This window comes from Prunus persica, chromosome G1 (genome assembly GCF_000346465.2).
Source record: "Prunus persica cultivar Lovell chromosome G1, Prunus_persica_NCBIv2, whole genome shotgun sequence".
NCBI classification, from domain to species: Eukaryota; Viridiplantae; Streptophyta; class Magnoliopsida; order Rosales; family Rosaceae; genus Prunus; species Prunus persica.
The window spans coordinates 43,173,586-43,191,639 of record NC_034009.1 but is presented as its reverse complement, the minus strand read 5'-3'; the positions used below and the strand labels follow the sequence as shown (position 1 = coordinate 43,191,639).

Here is an 18,054-nt window from a genome sequence, read left to right as displayed (position 1 = left end):
CTTTCCTCCAATGTAACAAAAAAAAGTTAGAGAGCACAGTGACAAACATGGCAAATTTGATGAGGCTTGTTAAAGTTTATTATTGATCAATTATCATAAAATAAGGTAAGTTGACCAAGGCAGTGTTGCATTTCAATTCGATCTCCCTCTTTGTACATTAAAATAGTTTGAATATTGCATTGTAAAAAAAATATAAACCATTCATTTGTCATCATGAAATAGGTTTCGAATGCAAATTTAAAAAAAAAAAAAAGTAAAATCATACCAAGTGAGTTCTAATTTTCTGCTTTCGGTGGTAGGACTATAAGTAGAATTCAATTCAAGACCTCCATGTCCAGAATAAGAAAAAAGGGCAAAGTTATACCAAAAATAGCAAGTATTATAAAACCTAATGCTTACCAAAATGATAATGAGAAGGGCAAATACGCGATCATACTAAATGATACTATAAGGGTATTTTAGGAAATTTAGAGATAGAAAATGATGAGATGCACGAAGAAGAGAAACAAGACACGTGTGCAGTACAGCAGAAGCGTCCCCAACACTCAGACGGAAGAAGCCAACCAGAGTTAAGGCCGTGTTTGGTTCGAACCCAACAACGTGGTCAATAAGGCCGTTGACTATTTGACCTGACTCAAACGCTAACTCCAGGTGAGGGTGATGATAAAACCACCCACGGTCACGGGGCCACCCCAACACCCTTTATCTGTCTTTTGTCGCCAAAAAAAAAAAAACAAAAAAAAAAAACAAAAAGGAAATTGATACCCCCCAACCAGGGACATTTCGGTAAAATTAATTTCTATATAATCTCAGCCTCCGTGCTCACCCCACGGTTAGTTTTTGACTGTATTTGCATTCTCTGCTCTCTCTCCTCTCTCAGACCCGCTTTCCTCTGCTTCTTCTGAAAGCTTCCTGAGTTCTGTAATTCGATCTTGCTCTCTCACGCACGGCTTAACCAATCTTGTTCTCGAATTGGGTTTTCGTACACTGTAAGTTTTCTCTTCAATCTTGTAAATTTTAATGGCGGAATGGTCGATTTGTTCATGTTTGTTTGGATCTTGACTCTCAGTTTAGTTCGCCGGAAAATGGAAAGGGAATTTTTTTTTTTGGTTAAGAAAACACAAACATTTTGATAAAAATTGCGCTTTGAGCAGGCAAAGCTTGCCTCAGCGCAAAACCAAGTGAAATAGCTATTGAACTGTGTCTGATAGACGGATTTTCCATTGCAGGGGATAGAGGAAGAAGTGGTGGAGATCGACAAATTAGCTTGTGGGTAAGACCAGAACAGCATGCGGTGGTGTCTGAGTCTCTCTGTTGATGTTTTTCGCAAAGTCATCTCTTTGAACCTTTACTGTAGAGTTATTCTGTAATTGTTCTTTTTTACTGAGCTGTGAGCGTTTAATAAAAATCCTTCAATTTTCTTAGTCTGTCTTACCTGATATTTTCCATGGGATCCACTTTCTTCATCGTCGTTCCTTGTTATGTTCGTCAGATTAGTTGAATCAGAAAAATCTGAAACCTTTTGCTGAAGTTCTGTTTCAGTCCATATTCATTTTCTTGCAGTTGGTTAACTTTAGCTTTACATCATCAACCCTTTTCATTTTTTCTCTCCTTCGTTCTCATTCATCAACCAATCCTGCTTGTTTTGCTGGTTCAGTCTCTCTTTCTTGTCTATCAGTCTGCTCAATCTAGTTTTGGGTTTTACTGTGTGGTGGACTTCTTGTTGTTTGGAAGACTGTTCTCATTCCCAAAATATTCAAGTGCCGGGAAGTTGTTTAGTTATGGTGTGCCAAGCAGCGAGCCAAACAAGATTTCGGGCTTTGAAACATGAAAATGGGATTGATGGGAGCGCCACCATAATTGTTAGAGTTATAGCATGCTTTCAACCTCTCCAGGATTGCCAGGTTAGTCAAGGATAATTTAATACTTGTTGCCAGTACGTTTAAGAGAGAAGAATCAGATTCGCCTGTTTTATGTTTCGAATTTATCCGTTCATTTTCTGTAGATTCCTTTTTCTTTTTTCATGCTTGGCAGTGGTTGATGATGCCTAATATGATTCTTGGGTATTTTTCAGGCTGAATACTTTCGTCATTTGCTGAAACCTGTAACGTAGGAAGATTCTGTGCTTTTGTGTTCAAGTTTAAGCTGGAGTTTTTAGTTTATTTCATTGTTGCTGAAAGGGAGACATTAATCAGCTGTTTCTAGTTGTACATACGTCCTTCTGGTATGTTTTATATTGTCCATTTGATTCATCATTATTTATTGTTCTTGGTATTTTTTTCTTCTTAAGTTTCTAAAAAAATTTATTTAAATTTTAGGTATTTGTTTTAGTTGGATGGGTGAAGATTTTGGAACGTGGATTCCTCAGCTGCATCTTGGCTGGCAACCTCCCGATCCAAATTCCTTCGGTGCTCCACTTGGCTTGGGGCAACAAAACTTCATTTCTGCATATGGTAATCCTGGCACTAATATGCCTGTGCCAAATGGTACTTCGCCAGCATATGCATCTCCTGAGTTGCCCCATCCACAACTTGGCAGACCAAATGAACCTCACGGTTGGTTCTATTGCTTACCCCGTATCAGACAGGCCTTCGTGCCTGCTGCACACTCTGTTCTCAGAGAGAAACTTTCTGCTTGCCGTTATGAAAGTCCGGGGGACACATTGGTACCCAATGCAGACTCTGTCTGTGAACAGAAGAGACTCCTTGTTAACAATTCGTCAGGGGATCAAACAACTTTTGTCTTTGGTTCTGGGATTGTGAATCCTTTGCTGTGCCGTACTTCTTGGAATCCAAACCAGCAAGGGGCTTATTATTTGAACGGGGATGGTCCTCAAACTGGAAGAGATTTGAAAAATCTATCAGGAGCAAATTTGACTGATGAGCTGAAAGGAAACGATGCAAGTGGTGCTCAAAGTGAGATGCATGAGGACACAGAAGAACTGAATGCCTTGCTCTACTCAGATGGTGATAGTGATTATACCGAAGAGGACGATGAAGTTACTAGCACAGGTCATTCCCCTAGTACAATGACAGTTCATGATAAGAAAAATTGGTTTGAAGAAAGGACCGAAGAAGTTGCTAGTTCTGCTGGAGTGACTAAAAAGCGGAAGCTATTTGATGGAGGTTATGGTGAGGTACCATCCATAATGGACACTGCGAGTTCCATGAAACCCAACCGATCGTTGGAGTTAGAGGATGATGCAGAATCCAGTTGTGCCTGCAACCGAAGTTCTGGGTTCAGAGAAGTGGATTCCTTATCCAGCAACAAGAAAATGAGAAAGGAAAAAATACGCGAAACTGTGAACATTCTGCAGAACATAATTCCTGGCGGCAAGGGGAAGGATGCAATGGTGGTGCTTGACGAAGCAATCCACTATTTAAAGTCATTGAAGCTCAAAGCCAAAGCCTTCGGACTTGATTCTCTCTGAGTTCGGATATGTCCGTTCCAGCATTGTTTCTAGTGGCCACTTTACTCTCTGTCATTCTCAAGTATTGTTGATTAGTAATTGTTAACGTGATTATGGAAAATAAGTCCGGTGTACATGAGTTGCTTGTGGATATGGTCTGACATAAGAAAGAGGTTCCAGCTAAGGTGTGGTTAAATTTGTAGCAGCAAGTGGAGAGGAAGAAGAGCTTGAACCCCTCCTGAAGAGTATTTCTTCAATGATTGGAGTGGGAAATCAGCGGAGAGTTTTGGTTTTGTGATATTTTCTCTCAAAACCAAGGGAAGAAGAAAAGAGGGTGCTTTACATTATGTCCCAATAAAGGGAGGTGAATGATTTCTTTTAGGTTTAAGAGAAAGTGACATCCGCACCTGGGCATGGGGTGTGGATTGAAAGACTTTATTTATTCTCAAGAGGGGCCCCAAGAAAGAGAAGAGTGCACGCCCCTTTGGTTGTTTTTGGGTCCCAAACTTCACTTTCTTCTCGCTTTTTTTGTTTACTTGTCATGTTCATCTTGTGTAGGGTTTCTCTCTTCTTTTTCACTTTATCTGATGTAAGTTTGCACGAGCAAGCGAAGGCCTTCTCCACTCCATCATGCAACTTGCCAAAAGGGGCCCCAATTCCATCTCCAAAACCAACCATTTTATGCAAATTCAATTCAAGACAGCTATGTGAACAGAGGCAGCCAAAAAACAAATATGGAAATTTCACTGTATTGGCACTGTTATTTGAAGATTTTACTGTGATTATCCGTAGAGTTTTGGTTGATGTAAATTTATGTTGGTTGGTGTTATTTGTTGTCCTGATGTATATGTACTTACGTCGCATGCACGCATTTATGATATGAGACAGCGATGTGTTTGTGTGGATTCCTTTTGGGTTTTGTTTTGTTCAAATTATGTTGTTGCAGAATTTCTTTAAAATTGTAGATGATGGATGTGATGTGATGCTGTTTTGATGGTGAAGGGACCACTGAGTTTTGCATTATTAGTGAGAGGAAAATATATGTGCATGAAGGGCACGGGTGCCGGTGGGAGGAATAATGTAAAATAACCCTATGATGTAACACATGTATAATCTTAACTCTTACTTCAAATCAAAATGGCTAACAAGCAGCATCAAATAATTATGTAAAGCAGTTAACTTCACTGGTATGCACAAAATTAACTGGCAGATAAATCACAAGTGAAATTTCTTATTTGATGTTAAATAAAAAAATTAAGTGGTGAAGGTTGCATGAATAGATAATCACACTTGGAACGTCCACTGGAAGAGTGATGTGCTAACAAGAAATTGCTCTCTCTTTTCTTTTGGTAAATTAAATATTTTCTGTGAAAGACGATGGTTTATCTGTTCTTGGTTTTAAAAATACTTGAGTGACAAGAAATTAGCGTAGATAAAATAAGTGATGAGATTGGGAATGTGAGCATATCTCGGTATAAGGAACAAATAGAACAGAAAAACCCCAAAGAAGTACAAATCTCCAATGTTTGGTAGTGTGTTGCAACAGTACGGAGAAAGTGTGTACATAAGATGGGTCAATAAGAAATCATTTCCCTCAAACCACATGCCAACCTGTTTGGCATCATCCGACTTGTGTGATCCGTGAAGATATTTTAACTTAAGCCAAAAAAATCCAATGTATAAATGTTGGCAAAATTATGTGCCCTGGTGATATATACTCTCAATACGTTGGCCACGATGATTAGTAAACGTGTAATTTTATGTAAATTTTATAAATAAAGTATTTGAACTCTAGTTTTCTCCAATATCTCAAACTTAATAAAGCTTATTCGTCATTTTTGATTGACTCATATGCCTATATCAGTGTAGTATCCTGCAATTATATGATGTTTATTATCATGCAAATTTGATTACAAAAAAAAAAAATATATGTTGCATGATATATCAGTATCACTAATATTTGTTGATGATGATGATTCAGGCTTTGAAAAGACCCATATAATTCAAACATCTGCCATGAGTTTTTCGTGCGCTTATTTGAGCCCTCGCCGAACATCTGGGCTTCTAATTGTGCAGCGCGGAAGAAAGCCCCAAAAGAAGCCCAAGCATGGTCAAATTCTAGCTCTACAGTGATGGCCCAAGCCTCGTCGTTTGGTCCATAAAACTGAACTTTTAGAAAACGACATACCGCTGCCCCACTTAGAGGTAACAAACAATACATGACGATATAGTGGGTCCCGCATGCAGAACCTGACTCAAGCTCCAAGTTTCAACCATATCAATCACCGCCATAAAAAGAAGATCAACGGCGCTTGAACACAACGCAAACGTATCACAGCCGTCGAGCTTACGTGGAAAGTGCGCGCTCCCAGACGACACGATCACACTACAATTTTCTACACAAATAATAAAAATAAAATAAATCGTGATTTCTTCCGCGTGTAAAATATAATTAGAAGCTGTAAAATAAATAAAATTAAATCAAACAATTTTCAGGAAAAAGCCGAGTGTTCGTGTTCATTAAAAAATTGGACAAATTGAGTAAAAAGCTGTGGAAGAAGAATCGAGAAGCGCTTCTTCTGCGAGTAGCTGACTGAGATTATCGGACCCTACACGATCGCGTTTCGGTTTCGGCTTTTTTCTCTCATCAATGGAGGGTGTGCCTTTTCACGACGGTAACATCCACGACTTGATTGACAGCCGATACGTCGACGTTCGCAACGTAAATTTCCTCTCTCTCTCTCTCTCTCTCTCTCTCTCTCTCTCGCGTTCGCGTTTGGAATTGTGGTTGCTTAAGCTTTCGCAATTCGCTTGTGTTTTTTGTTTGTGATGAGATGAATAATTTTTGGTGTGTGTAGAATGGCAATCACAGCTTGCAGATGCACTCGTCGTTGGTTCGAAGGCTTTCTCAGGAAAGAGAATTGGAGGTTGGCTTCAATTTTCTTTATTTATGCCATGTTATAGCTATGCACCATTTCATTTCGCTTCCAGCTAATATTATTCTGCCAAGGACTCAAAAATTTTCAGTACATGTGAATTTTGTGTGAAGTAGAGAGTGTGGTAATCTAAGGCAATTGAAATGTGTTAATGGTAAGTATTCACAGAATGTTGTAATCTTTTACTGGTAATTCTCATTGTTACCACCAAATACACGAATGATGTAATTTTATTGCCTGTAGGCAGAGTTGAGAGTTCGGTCAGTCGTGTGTACTTAGTTTTGCACTTTTGCTTTTAAAAAAGGAAAGAAAAAAAAAATCGAAGTAACATACTGGTTCTTCAGCTGTTATTTGTGGATTTACAGTTAGAGAAAACATGGTTCCACTGAAAACTAGTTCTCAATGAATGCTAGTGTTCATTGGTGAGTTAAACTATTATAAATCCACTCAATTTCAAATATGATCAAATTGTTTCTTGGGAATTTTTTAGAGACAAAACTGAATTAAGTAGCTAGTTGGGCAAACACAGCCTCAATTGTACTCAACTTAAGAGATTCACTCTCAGGACGAGTTGGAGACTGTAATGACACTTCCAAGGCATCTGGGTGAACTTCTCGTGGTGTGGGGGGACAACTGCCAATTAAACTTCTGCATATGGGGCTTGCCGTGGTCATTATTTATGAGTTCCTACAATTTGGGGAACCTAGATGTCTTACTGGGGTTCATCATATCACGTTGTTCACAGAGGCACTTTTTCAACCGCAGGAGAAAGATATCTATGCTGTAAATGTCCTAAACAGATAAAAAGAGTGTATAGACTGTAGAGTGTCTTATTGGTGAAACTTCATTCTTGACATATACGTACAACTACAATGGTGCAAATCTTATTTGGTGCTTACGTTCTTTGGTACATCAAACTAGTATGATTTCTAATCTTAAGCTTCCGGTGGGCAGTTGTGGTTAGGATATATGAAAATTTGGCTGTGTATACTAATTTTAGTGAGTATTTCTTAATTCACCTTTTGAGTATATTTCTGAATTTTTCTTTGGACATGTGCCATGGAAAAAATTCCATTGAGTCGGAAAACAAAAATGGTTGCTTATCTATAATTGTCATTTAATGTCTCTCTCTCTCTCTCTCTCTCTCTCTCTCTCTCTCTCTCTCTCTCTCTCTCTCTCTCTCTATACAGGGGCATCAGGGTTGTGTCAATTCTATCGCTTGGAATTCTAGAGGTTCACTATTGATATCTGGATCAGATGACACACGGGTATGTTAATTACTTGATTTCATATTGTTACTCATAACATTTCCTAAGTGACATATTGGTAGCACAAAATACAAGATCCTGGTATGGTGTGTGAAGTATTATTGTACGTAGTTAATGATACAGAATACTTCCTTGTTTCATCCTATTGGCTTGGATATATGTGTTAATATGCTTCGGAACTAAAAATCCGACGGGTCGTATATTTCTTTATCGAAAATTATTTTCACATTGCATTAGATTGCTCTTTATATGGCTATCTCTGCATGGATAAGGAAATATGGATGAGATATATGGTGCTTAGCAGAAGTTAAGTCTTCTTTTCCATTGGAATGATCTTTTGTTGTTGAGGTCAAAAACTCAGTAATGCTTCTTAAAGGGCTAGTGAAGATGAAACCTTGGGACATGTAGTTGTACATGTTTTGCAACATGAAAATGTTATTAATGCCTTCACCATATTCTGCAGATAAATATCTGGAGCTATGCTAGTCAGAAGCTTTTGCATTCTATAGAGACTGGGCACTGTGCGAACATATTTTGTACAAAATTTGTCCCTGAAACTTCTGATGAGCTTGTGGTCTCTGGAGCTGGAGATGCAGAAGTAATGTTTGGATATTTATAAATTGCAAATGTTGAATGCTTTTTGCTGACAGTTAAACACTGATTATAAGTTAACTTTCTTATCTTTCCGCAGGTTCGATTATTTAATTTGTCTCATTTGAGTGGGAGAGGAACTGATGATAATGCTATCGCTCCATCAGCTCTGTATCAATGTCATACTAGAAGAGTTAAAAAGTTAGCTGTAAGATTCCAGCATATAGAAAAACTTGATGTTAAATTTGTTTATGGTAGTTATATTGGCATGGAAAGAAAGTTAATGCATTGTTGGGTTGTTCGTTGTTTTATGAATATCAACCTTGCTTATACTTGCTAGGGTCTCACAGTTTCTGACTGCCTCTCATTGCAGGTTGAAGTTGGAAATCCCAATGTAGTATGGAGTGCAAGTGAAGATGGAACTTTGAGACAGCATGACTTTCGAGAGGGAACTTCATGCCCTCCTGCTGGATCCACCCATCAAGAATGTCGCAATGTTTTAGTAAGCACTTATGTTAATTAGACTTTTTTATGTTCATCGTATGTTATATGAAAACATCAAATTTCCTTGGTAGAGGATTTTAGCTGTCCTGCTAAATTAAGGCTTTAGCAACTGGTTTAGCTACGCATTTTTGTTGACTTGTTGATCTCTTTGTATTTCTGCAATATCTCATAATTTGGCATGCATATTTGCCAATTTTTTTTATTGAATACACACACATGCATATTTTACCTTTTCACACATGAGAAGCATGTTGGAGATGGCTCCCTTCTATCTAGTTATAAAATTAGATGGAATTCTAGAGGGGGTTAGGGATGTTAAATTAAAATAGTGGTTTTATTTTAATTTTTAATTTCTTATAATTAAATGCAGTTCCATTTTTGTGTGGAAAAGATAATCTAATAGCAAGTTAGTATATAGAGTGGGAACGAAAGATGAAGGAAACGAGAGAACTAAAACCTAATTTCATATTTTTGATACACGGAAGTAGCTATCTTTAGTCTTTACCAGGCACCGGAATGGGTTCTTAGATGTGAAATCTTTCTTTTAATCATGATGTGATTTCTCAAGTGTGGCATGTCCACGATTGACTGATAATATGCTTAGGTTGATTAAGGAACTACCAATTAAATCTTTTATCTCGGTGAATATTTGCTTTCTTCTTTCTATATCAATAATACAATTGTGAATTTACATGAAAAGCCTATATCAAGGAATCTTATTTGGGGCAACTGTGAGTCAAAGAGCCCAATCAGTAGGCAACGGCTTGATCCTTTACACAGTAGGCTCTCTTGTGGGTTCATTGCTTTATTCACTGTACTATTCTCCAATTAGTTGCTGTAGTTTTGTTTTTTGTGAGCTCTGCCTAAAATATTAATTGTAGTTTAGCTCTTTGTAATTAGGGAGCTTTGTCTGTTGCTTTAAAAAAATTCAGCAAAGTTACTTACGTAGGTTTGTTTTGGAGCCGGAAACTTTAGGTGCTTTGCATTTGCCTCTCTGCCATAATTACTAGGAAATCATTGGTTTCACATATAGTTCTTAATGGCAGCTTGACTTGCGGTGTGGAGCAAAGAAGTCACTGGCAGATCCTCCGAAACAAACTTTTGCTTTGAAATCTTGTGATATCAGTTCCACTAGGCCTCATTTGCTCCTAGTTGGTGGAAGGTATTTACTTGCTGTGTCAATGACGTTATGTACTTTCTTGCTGCTCTTCAATTTCAGCTGATTTCTCGTTGTGAATATTTGCAGTGATGCGTTTGCGCGTTTATATGATAGAAGGATGCTACCGCCACTGACATCCTGTCGGAAAAGGACGGCGCCACCTCCTTGTGTTAACTATTTCTGTCCAATGCACCTCTCTGATCGTGTTAGTTCAAAGTTCTTAATTAGCAAACTGCTTTCTGTCATTATAAAAACCTCCAATGCTTTTTTTTTTTTGGGGTAAAATATATGAGGGTTGTGCTTATGTCCTGCTATTTGATAAAACTTTTGGATGTTTAGTACTTTTTCAATATATTATAGTGGTTTAAGTCAACGGTGTTGCATTGTTTAGCAGAAAATTTAATCTTGAAGTCTTGCTTAGGCATTTATGGATACACTTTATAACATATGATTTTTGTTTGAGGGCGATTGCCACATCTTTCTCTCAACCCCAAAAACATGGGGACTCTTTCAGTTATTATGATTATGACTTATTTTTATCTTTTTGAAGGAAAAAAAAAAATTCTTGCTATCCTAATCTTCTTCCCCTCATGTCCAACCTGTTTTAGGAAGGGGAACAAGAAATGGTCGACGGAAGTTTTGGATGTTTATTAGTATGTTTGAGCTGAAGTAATTTAACAATTAGTTTATCAAATATAATTCGAAGAAAGTTGTCTTCTTTTTTCAGGGACGTGCAAGCATGCATTTGACTCATGTTGCATTTAGTCCAGATGGAGAAGAGGTTCTACTTAGTTATAGTGGGGAGCATGTATATTTGATGAATGTAAATCATGGTATGTTAATTAGCCTTGATTCTTATTCTGCTAATGCAGTTGAATGGTGTGATTTACGGATGCAGGTGTAGTTTATAGGATCAAAATTGCTTAATTTATCATTGATTCAGATGCAGGTCCAATTTATGCTTGGACATTATGTGACAACAAAAGCTTTTTAGATATCACTTTCTGCTTTGTCAATTTTCTTTCCATCTGGTTGTATCATATTAATAATGTCCAGCTAACAATTTTGATTGGTTTTGCAATTTCCAGCTAGTGGGAGTGCTGTGCAGTATACTTCTGAAGATGTTTCGAAGTTAACAAGCTTCACTCCTATGCTCAATGGGGTAGAACTGCATCAACCAGCATCCAAGATCTTCACAAATGGTGTTCCTAAAAGAGGCAATATCACTGCTAGGGTGTGGATCTTTTCTTGTTTACTTATACTTGTATCCTTGTCATTTTTATATGGGCTTTGCCAAAAAGAATTGGTTATAGCTGGTATTTCTCTGTTAACCCTTTTTGGCTATCTAATATAGTTGTTTCAGCTTGCAAAGTGCAGGAAACTAATTGAAATTGCGGATAAATCCTTGGAGGAGGGGACAGAGTATTTTTATGGAATTGAGGCGTGCAATGAGGTGTTGGATGGATATGGTTGTGATATTGGGCCCACACTGAAGCATGATTGTTTATGTACTCGTGCCGCATTGTTGCTCAAGGTTCTCTTGATATTTTGCGAAATTACTTGGTTGGGAACATTATTCATTAGTTTGATATTTTCCGGTATTTAATTATTTTTTCCTTTTTCTTTTCCCAGCGCAAGTGGAAAAATGATGTTCATATGGCTATAAGAGATTGTTATAATGCTCGGAGAATCAATAGCTCCTCTTTCAGAGCTCATTACTATATGTCTGAAGCTTTATCGCAGGTAAATTTGTGGTGCTTACTGCAGTTGAGTGTATGAATTTGGTTAGCCATTGCGTTGCAGTCACCAAATGTTGTGACCAATCCAGCCACTTAAATTAACATTGCCTTTGCAGTCATCCTGATTTTCCCAATTGGCCAATTTACTGGAATGTTTTATTTGTTTTATTTTTGTAGGTCTAAAGTCGTTATGACATTTTACAAATTATTTCATGTAGCTTCATCTAAATTAAGTCTTCTGTAGGCCAGCATGGTTTGAGCTTAAGAGAACCAATATTTTTCTAAGTGAATAGGTGTTACCTAAGATGCAATAGAACATTTTGCTTTGAGAATCTATTCCTTCTCCCATCTGGTCATGATTTCCTTGTCATCCCTGAGCTGAGATCATAGATCTGATAGTTTCAAAAAATTTGGACTTGCACTCGATTGTTTTTGTTAGATTCTGTGTCACTTAATAAATGGTGTGTCCAAATATGCTTTGACCCAATTGCAATTTCCTAATTATTTTCTCAAATTCCTCTTGTTCACAGACCTTCTGCAAAAGCAAGGGTTTACTTGGCAAACCTATATTCTCGGACTAAACAATTTATTATAATTTTCGTCCAAAAAAATTTAAAAAAAAAAAAAAAATTTGGGTTGAAGAACTTAATTTAAAAATTAGGAGTATTCAGAGCTTTGATGCTATAAAGACAGTAGCACATTCTCTGTGTTATGGGCTCCAGAAAGTAATGTGTAGAGATGTAAAGCTGTTATAAAGTTTTCACACCAATGCCTCATAGGGCCTTTCATGGCTCAGCCACTATAGAATGACACACACGATATATAGTGCTTTTTCGGCTTGGATTTATAAATTACTTATGGATTTAGCTTAGACCATCCATTTCTGTTGTTGTCTTGAGGGCCTAGATTTTTAGCCTATAATGTTTCGGAACTATTTGCTAGTTTATGGCTGAAAAAGGAAACTGTGATGAGGTTGAACCTGTATTTGTGTTTGTTAAGCAATTTTTGGTTGGTAATTGTTATTTCCTTGCAGTTGGCTAAACATAAAGAAGCCCTAGACTTTGCTATCGCAGCCCAATCTTTGGCTCCATCAAATTCTGAAGTAGCAGACCGATTGGAGCATGTAAAAAGGGATCTTGCTGCAGGTTTGTGACTTTCAGTGTCTTAGTACATTCCTTCGTTCCCCAGATAGATTTTCAATTGATCAGCCTCTAATAGCTGTCCCGAAAGTTGATTATGTTTCGCCTTTTTATCCATTACGTTAGTACTGGTTTGACCTTTATAAGTAGGCTAGAACTAAAACGTTTTGCCTTTATAAGTTGGTTATGTTTCGCCTTTTTATCCACTACAGTAGTACATTCTTTCTATTGTTGCTGTCTTTTTAAATAACTAGGGTGGCATACTGGAGTGTCAATTGTATTTCTTAATAAGTCATTATATTTATGATATCTTTATATTGATTCTTTGTCACGAGATTCTAACTCTGTAGTTTCATGGTCAGCTGAATCTGAAAGAAATGGTAAGCCAAATGATGGAGCACCCAGGTCTGAACCTCGAGGTGGAAGAGTACTATCATTGAGTGACATACTTTATCGATCGGAGGGTAATAGTGATGCTTCACAAGATGGTCCAAGATCTGAGAGAGAAGATTCTGATTATGATGAGGAAGTGGAGGTTGACTTTGAAACGTCGATATCAGGTGATGAAGAGCATGACGTTGAGCCCAATATACTACAAGGAAGTTTAAACCTGAGAATTCATCGAAGAAGTGATTCTGCTAGAGAAGTTGGTGGTTCAAACGGCTCATGTGGATCCCCTTCTTCGTCATCTCAAAATGAAAGGCTGCTATATCAGGTTGCTTTCATTCTTATGATGTAAAGTTCTGATGCTTTCAAAATGATAACATGTAGTGTTGCCTTTTAGTCACCTTTGGACATGCCTGAACGTATATGCAATTGTGCTAATTTTTTCTTTAAGCCTCATTTTAGGTATTGATTTTGTAGTCACAGATTCTTTTCTGCCCTTTTTTCATGAGAAGTTTTCATATGCCCTTAATTGAAAGATGCAAGAAGAAAATTGGTATTTTTAGGCTTAGGCACAAGGATTTTAATGATATATTTAACTATATTTATACAACTTACAGTCTATTTCAGGATACGTTGGATATTTTAATATTATGAGGTTGCCTATATAAAGATTGTAGTTGAACTTTTCATTTGTTTATTTTTACTTCTATTTCATTTTCTTCTGTTATTTTTCTGTTCTGCATCACCCTTTGCTTAGAACAGTCCATTTTTCTTATGCCGAGTTCTTTTGTAAATTGCCTTTACTTTTGCAGGATTGCCTCAAAGTTAAATCCTCTTGTTTTCTTCTGTAACATCATTAAAATGATTTCTTCAATTTAATACATGTTTGTTTTCTTTTTAAATTTATATTGCAGCCTGAGGCAGTTATTGATATGAAACAGAGATATGTTGGCCATTGTAATGTTGGAACTGACATAAAACAGGCCAGCTTTCTTGGCCAGAGAGGTACTTGTTTTTGGTGTTGCTCTTCATTGCATAAGGATACAATGCAAGTTGAGTCTTGATCATATTAGTTCTGAGTCATTCTTGGTATTGAATGTTACTATTAAATGTGCGCAATTTACATCTTTTTGTGAAATGTTAACCTTTGTTATTTATGCGCTGTCGTCGTGTGTGGTTACTTCCTTTAGATGAATCTACATAGCAGAGATACCTCAATGCCTCATCATAAAAGTGCTACATGACATCCTAAAATATATTTTTGGTGTCTTGGATCTGATCACTAGGTGGAGACATGACACTGATGATTTTGTCAGTGTCATTGTTGTTGCTTGACAGGGTGGTTTGTAGGTCTCAAGTATTAAGGTGTTAATGTAGAGCCCAACCCTTAACATCTGTTTTTTAAAGTGGATCTTGTAGTCCCTGCATGATATGTTGTGGATCTCTTAGTCTCTGCTTGATTTCCAACAAAGTGGATGGGCCATTTGTCACTTTCTCCTCGTGCATGTCAGGGATATTACCTTCAGTTTAATGTAGAAAGATTGGTAGTTAGCCACGAGCTGATGTAAGAAATCTTTCTTGTTTGTCTATTGAGCATAGATGGCTCTTTCGTGTAATTTATCTTTCATTATTGAATAAAAGTTTCTGTTTCCAATCAAAATAATTAAATAAATAAATAAAATTGAATCAATGTAATGGTGTTTATGTTTATTATTTTAGTGAAACATCCATTGTAGATTTACTTTTGTACTAATGAGTTATATCATTTATCTCATGTATAAGAACGAGTTTGAGTTTGCAGGAAACCGGTAGTAACTATAAATATTTCGTGGTCATTTTCTTATCTGTGTTGATTTGCAGGCGAATATGTCGCTAGTGGAAGTGATGATGGCAGATGGTTTATCTGGGAGAAGCGAACTGGTAGACTGATAAAAATGCTTCAAGGAGATGAAGCTGGTAATGTTTTCCCCTGTGACGGAAATAATGGGACTACTGACTTCCTATAGTAGTTTTATTGAGTAACACTTTTTCATGCCTCTCTGCAGTTGTGAACTGTGTACAGTGCCATCCATTTGATTGTGTTGTGGCAACTAGTGGAATTGACAACACAATAAAAGTGGGTATTATTAAATCAGCCCTTTTCTTTTTCTTTTGGGGTGGTCTGCGGCTGGCGATTATGAAATCATATCTGAATTTTCTGTGGTTCATTATTCTAGATATGGACACCAAGTGCCTCAGTCCCATCTATTGTAGCTGGTGGATCCGCAGGGCCAGAAACTGCTGACATTTTGGTAGCGATGGAAGCCAATCAGCGCAGATTAACTCATAATCGTGAAACTATCCTGTAAGGCTTACAAAATTCCCAAGTCTATATGATTATCCCATTTGTTACAAAGAAAAATTGCTTTTTATAAGTATGTTGCATAAAATATTTTAGAACAAAACTATACATTTTCGTGCTTTTGTGTGATTTCTTTAAGTTTGTTTGGAGCATTGATGAATTAACACACACACACATTTAATCAGCCATGCTCAACCACATCCCAACTAACTAGGTCAGTGGTATCTAGTGATAGCTTCCAAATTGCTTTATTGGAGTTATGCAACCTTTCGAACTGTGTACATTCCCGAACTGTATTTTCTGCCATCCCACGACCTCAGCCGTCTCCTCCTCTGCCGCTTATAGAATGTTTCAAAGGAAATTGTTGCCACCCAGACCTTTCACTCTCTTTGCTCTGAATTCAAGCCCATGTTCTTGCTGAGTGCTCTGGGTTTCCCATTCAAACCTGAAATTCCCAAACTTTGTCTCAACATGTATAAGACGTGCTTCAAACTGTGAGATTAATACAAACATGTCATGGGAGAAAAATGAATCCACGATTGTGCACATGGAATTGTAGATCTTTTAACTAGTCTAATCCCCAGTTTCATTTCAGATTATATGTGTTGTTGATCTCATGGTGTTGAAATCCTCTCTTTCATCCAATGACTAATGCCATTTATGTTAGATACAGCCGTTCTGAAATTCTGGAGCATTTTCGTATACATGAGTTTGCTGAAGGAAGCTTGCACCCATTTGAGTGCGCTCAAAGCTGACATGGTCTAACCGAAGCAGGGAGGTAATGATCATGTCTGAATCCTTCTTGAAATTCCTTTAGGCTCCATTTGCTAAATTATGAAAATTACTTATAGCCATATAGAATTTGTGTGTAAAGTATAGGATAAGCTTTCATGACTTGCCTCAACTTTACCAATTGTGTTTGAGGATTTTGGTTATATGTGATTGAGATTAAAGTGGTCTAATGGGAAATCTCATTGCTTAGGTTTTTTGCCAATAACAAAACTAGTTTGCACGTTGGAAGATGAGGTTACGGATTTTTTAACAAGATGCATATGATTCTGGCTCTGATTTTTTTTGTTCTCTGTTATTGCAGATAAATTACGATCAATTGTAAACAGGGCAATCAGGTTTATGTTCTCTGTAGTGCCAGAAGTGGATCGATCTGGGTCAACTGTTATTGCTGGTGGCAGAAATCTTGCAGGACATATAAAGTCTTATGGGCTACCGTAAGTATGTCGAAAAGAGTGAGGTGTTATTATCCAGTTTTCAACCGTGAAGTTTTACCCAATGTAATTTGTTGTTATCCCGTCCAATTTGCCTTGCTGATATATTGTTCAACATCACTGTGTATAGTTGAGAATGCTCTTCATTTTGTTTATCGTTTATCGATTATCGTTTTTTCGTGTACAAAGTAAGAAAGGGAAAACTCCTCATGTCTTATGAGTTAATATATATTTGACGCTTATGAGGGGAAAGTCACGCGTAATGTTGCTTTTTTTCTCTTCCAAAAACATTTTATGTGAATGATAGAGCTATTAATCATTTATCTCTTCCTTTATAGAGCAAATATCAAAACCTAGCACCACAGTACTAGACAACTTATGAGGGATCCGAAACTTCAACCCTAGTTCCGATTCATTGCCCCGTCTTTCCAAACTTTAGAGAAAAAAAGAGTAAAAATAGTAAAAGTACTTGCAACTCAAGCAGTTAAGAGTATTCACTCTTACACTTGAAGTTCTTATTTCAACTCTCCTCCTTCAATATTGCCGGTATAAAACGAAAAAGTAAAAGAAAAATAAAAAACAGATGAACGAATGGCAATTTAACTTCGATGTTGGATACCTTTTGCTGGATTTGGTGGTTGTAGTTTATGCACCCACAGCTGTCTGGTGTTCCTACGTTGTCACTTTGATTTAAATAATGGTGGTTTGTATGTGTAATGTAAATGCACTTCATTATTGTAATGCAGAGTGAGTAGAATAGTGCTAAACAATCAATTGGGCGGCCATACGGTTTTGACTGCAAAACCCTAAAAATCATGTTTTGGATACTCCCGAGTAATATTGTCGGCCAAACATGTTTTAATTAAAACGACTGTGAACAAACCAAGGACAGAGTATTGTGCTGATAGTAGCACGATACTTATTCCATCACCAGCCACCAAATAGGATTATTATTACATGCGTCACTCACTCTTGAGGGTCTTACTTGGCTATGGGATCACTTCACTTCCAAGTTAACCGTGTGGCGAATGCTAGTTACAGTGCTTTTTCTTTACCTTCCCCTTCAACACTCTCTCATTCCGTTCTCATCATTTTTTTATAATTCCATTATCATAGTCGTTTATATTTTCGACCAACATTTAAAGATCATCTCTTCAACAAATCAGTCAAATCGAAAAATTATTCATTCGTCTATTAAACGTTGAATTATTGTAGTATTAATCAAATGATTAAACAATTTTCATTTTGGTTGAACTTTTACATGAATCACCTTTCTAAGATGACTTGCAAAATAAACAGTTCAATCGTCATACTTTCAATATGTTTATCCGAAGAAAGATTCATGACAATCATCAGAT

At 37.1% G+C, this 18,054-nt stretch overlaps 2 protein-coding genes across 3 annotated transcripts; both read left to right on the top strand.

The window, feature by feature from the left end:
* LOC18788680 (transcription factor bHLH145) lies at window positions 598-4,317 on the top strand. The gene is made up of 4 exons (XM_007221719.2): window positions 598-989; window positions 1,230-1,904; window positions 2,075-2,224; window positions 2,319-4,317. Exon 4 carries the CDS (start codon window positions 2,336-2,338, stop codon window positions 3,428-3,430), a length of 1,095 nt encoding a protein of 364 aa, XP_007221781.1. The 5' UTR covers window positions 598-989; window positions 1,230-1,904; window positions 2,075-2,224; window positions 2,319-2,335; the 3' UTR covers window positions 3,431-4,317.
* Window positions 5,744-17,015, top strand: LOC18788444 (WD and tetratricopeptide repeats protein 1). Of its 2 annotated transcripts, none has more exons than XM_007221899.2 (20): window positions 5,744-6,131; window positions 6,268-6,336; window positions 7,536-7,613; window positions 8,077-8,211; window positions 8,305-8,412; window positions 8,578-8,706; window positions 9,755-9,870; window positions 9,955-10,072; window positions 10,595-10,700; window positions 10,956-11,101; window positions 11,231-11,401; window positions 11,500-11,610; window positions 12,640-12,751; window positions 13,108-13,460; window positions 14,047-14,137; window positions 14,993-15,088; window positions 15,178-15,248; window positions 15,349-15,476; window positions 16,141-16,251; window positions 16,567-17,015. In XM_007221899.2, the coding sequence occupies exons 1-19, from the start codon at window positions 6,060-6,062 to the stop codon at window positions 16,226-16,228; spliced, it is 2,298 nt and encodes a 765-aa protein (XP_007221961.1). In that variant the 5' UTR covers window positions 5,744-6,059; the 3' UTR covers window positions 16,229-16,251; window positions 16,567-17,015. The 2 variants fall into 2 exon arrangements, with proteins under 2 accessions (XP_007221961.1, XP_020409767.1); XM_020554178.1 differs by having other exon boundaries at window positions 5,886-6,131; window positions 16,147-16,251.

What these genes read in the sequence shown, in the direction of transcription:
- LOC18788680 (XM_007221719.2), top strand. Translation starts at nt 2,336, where the DNA reads ATGGGTGAAGATTTTGGAACGTGGATTCCTCAGCTGCATCTTGGCTGG.
- LOC18788444 (XM_007221899.2), top strand. Translation starts at nt 6,060, where the DNA reads ATGGAGGGTGTGCCTTTTCACGACGGTAACATCCACGACTTGATTGAC. An exon ending in GAGGCAATATCACTGCTAGG is followed by an intron (nt 11,102 to 11,230) that starts GTGTGGATCTTT and finishes TAGTTGTTTCAG; the next exon opens with CTTGCAAAGTGCAGGAAACT. An exon ending in AAAAAGGGATCTTGCTGCAG is followed by an intron (nt 12,752 to 13,107) that starts GTTTGTGACTTT and finishes TTTCATGGTCAG; the next exon opens with CTGAATCTGAAAGAAATGGT.